The sequence below is a fragment of the Cebus imitator genome, unplaced genomic scaffold, assembly GCF_001604975.1.
Source record: "Cebus imitator isolate Cc_AM_T3 unplaced genomic scaffold, Cebus_imitator-1.0 Scaffold15, whole genome shotgun sequence".
In the NCBI taxonomy this organism is placed as follows: domain Eukaryota; kingdom Metazoa; phylum Chordata; class Mammalia; order Primates; family Cebidae; genus Cebus; species Cebus imitator.
The window spans coordinates 3,193,507-3,196,405 of NW_016107330.1; the positions used below are offsets into that span (position 1 = coordinate 3,193,507).

The window sequence follows — 2,899 nt, forward strand, 5'->3', positions numbered from 1 at the left end:
CTTTTCACATTGTGCCTAAATATTTATTTATTTTGGAGACAGGATGTCGCTCTGTTGCCCAGGCTGGAGCAGTGGCTCGGACATGGCTTACTGCAGCCTCGGCCTCCCGGGCTCCAGCTATACTCCCACCCAGCCTGAATAGCTAGCTGGAACCACAGGCGCACCACCATGCTCTGGCTAATTTTTGTATTTTTTGTAAAGATGGGGTCTCAACATGTTGCCCAGGCTGGTCTTGAACTTCTGGGCTCAAGGACCCACCCACCTCAACCTCCCATAGTGCTGGGATTACAGATGTGAGCCACCGCACCTGGCTGACATAATCGGGTTTTTTTTTTTTTTTCCTTTGAGGTTGGAGTTTCAACTCCTATCATTCGGGCTGGAGTACAATGGCACAATCTTGGGTCGCTGCAACCTCCACCTCCTGGGTTCAAGTGATTCTCCTGCCTCAGTCTCTCGAGTAGCTGGGATTACAGGTGCACGCCACCATGCCCGGCTAATATTTGTATTTTTAGTAAAGATGGGTTTTCACCATGTTGGCCAGGCTGGTCTCGAACTCCTGTCCTCAGGTGATTCACCTGCCTCAGCCTCCCAAAATGCTGGGATTAAAGCACCATGCCTGGCCTTTGGGTCTTAAAGAGGCAGCATTTTCCAGTGGTTTAGAATAAGGACTTCAGGGCCAGGCTCCCTGGGTTCTAATCCCATCTCACCATTTACTAGCTATGTAACATTGGGCAACTTCTCTGTGCCTTGTTTTTTCAGTTATAAATTGCAATAGTGAGCCAGCATGGTGGCTCACGCCTGTAATCCCAACGCTTTGGGAGGCCAAGGTGGGTGGATCGCCTGAGGACAGGAGTTCCAGACTAGCCTGACCAACATAGTGAAACCTTGTACAAAAAATTAGCCAGGTGTGGCGGTGTGCATCTGTAATCCCATCTACTCAGGAGGCTGAGGCAGGAGAATCACTTGAACCAGGGAGGCAGAGGTTGCAGTGAGCTGAGATCGCACCATTGCACTCCAGCCTGGGCAACAAGAGCAAGACTCCATCTCAAATAAATAAATAAATAAATAGCAATAATGGATAGTACTCTCTCACAGAGATGTTGTCAGGATTAAATTAATTAATATATGTAGAGTATTTTATTTATTTGAGGCAGGGTTTCACTGTCACTCAGGCTGATGTGCAGTGGCAAAAATACAGCTCACTGCATCCTCAACCTCCCGGACCCAAGCGATCCTTCCATCTCAGCCTCCCAAGTAGCCGGGACTATAGGCATGTGCCACTGTGTGGGTCTAATTTGAATTTTTATTTGATTATTATTTTTTTCTGAGATGGAGTCTTGCTTTGTCACCCAGGCTGGGGTACAGTGGCATGATCTAGGCTCATTGCAACCTCTGCTTCCCAGGTTCAATTGATTCTCCTGCCACAGCCTCCTGACTATAGGTGCTGGGACTACAGGTGCTGCCACCGCCCCCGGCTAATTTTTTGTATTTTTAGTAGAGACGGGGTTTCACCGTGTTAGCCAGGATAGTCTCGATCTTCTGACCTCGTGATCCGCCCACCTCGGCCTCCTGAAGTGCTGGGATTATAGGCGTGAGCCACTGCACCTGGCCAAAATTTTTTTATAGAGATGAAGTTGTGCTATGTTACCCAGGCTGGTCTCAAACTCTTGGGCTCAAGTGATCCTTCTGCCTTACCCTTTCAAAGTGCTGGGATGACAGGTGTGAGCCGCCACACCCGACCCACGTGTAGAATATTTGGAGTAGCGATGTTCATGTAGTGGAGTGCTTGGCAGGCGCTGGTTACTCTTATGGCCGTCATTGTAAGTGAGCCGGCTGCATCTTTAGATTCCTTCCAGTTCAGAGAGTCCCTGGTTTTCTGTGAATGGAGTCACTAGACTGTAGACCCCGGGAGCTTGGCTGGTGGCCTTCTCTGGGCACCCACCTGCCCTGATGTGACGTGGCAGAGTAGATGTGGGGAGAGAGGGCTGAGGTTGGGGTATAGACTCCCCACAGTGGGTGAGATGTAGCCCCAGCCTCCCCCAGGGCCTTCCCCTACTGCAGCCTGGTACTTTCTTTCCTGCAGGAGCAGATCAATATCACCCTGGACCACCGCTGCCGTATCTTCCAGAACCTGGATGGAGCCTTGGGTGAGCAGCCCCCACAGGGAGGAGTTGATCCTGAGAGGGGTGATAGGAAGGATTCCAGGCAGGGCCTGAGTCCAAGGAGGAGAACTGGGCTACTTCCCTCTGGTCATTGTGCTGGGAGGTCACTGACCTCATCTCGGGGTCCGCAGGGGCCACCTGGATGTCCTAGCGCAGAACTGTGTCTCTCTTGGGGGCCAGGGACAGGTGAGCATTCAGCCTGGGAGGAGTTGGGGGATGCACACAGCAGGTGCTGGACACCCTGCCCTGCATACCAGGTCCTTACAGGTGGGTTCCCTTTCCCTGCTTTCCTGGCCTTCCCACCTTCCAGGGGAAGGAGTCTTGGGCTGGAGGCAGGGACTCAGCTGGTGGGACGGGCAACCTGGGAAGCAGAAACGCTGCTCTAGCCTTCATGGCGCAAACCTCCCTGGGCCAGGCCTCATGTCAGTGGCTGGTGATGATGTTGCTTTGCCACAGGCCTTGCTGAGTGACCTCAAGCAAGTCACACCCCCTCCCACAGGAGACTCAGTTTTCTCATCTTTACAAAAGGGAAGTGAACCACATCCACTGATAGCTGATTTTGTGGGATAAATGGGCCCTTTTGAGAATCTGATGAAAGCTATGGCTCTGCTCCCGGAAAAATGCAGAAAATACCATACCCGTTTGCCTGTGGTTTCTGGGGGTTAAGAAGCACTGAGTTCAGATCCAGGCAGGTCAGGAGCTACCTGTTTTCCCTTTTTTTTTTTTTTTTTTTTTTT

General features: G+C 51.4%; 1 protein-coding gene across 1 annotated transcript in view; it reads left to right on the forward strand.

Annotated features, from left to right (window-relative positions):
* Positions 1–2,899, forward strand: part of PLOD1 (procollagen-lysine,2-oxoglutarate 5-dioxygenase 1) — a 39,189-nt gene that overhangs the window by 16,843 nt on the left and 19,447 nt on the right. Inside the window, exon 6 of the mRNA XM_017504373.1 lies at positions 2,084–2,147. Within this exon, the coding sequence (XP_017359862.1) occupies positions 2,084–2,147 (64 nt within the window). The remainder of the gene's footprint in view (positions 1–2,083; positions 2,148–2,899) is intronic.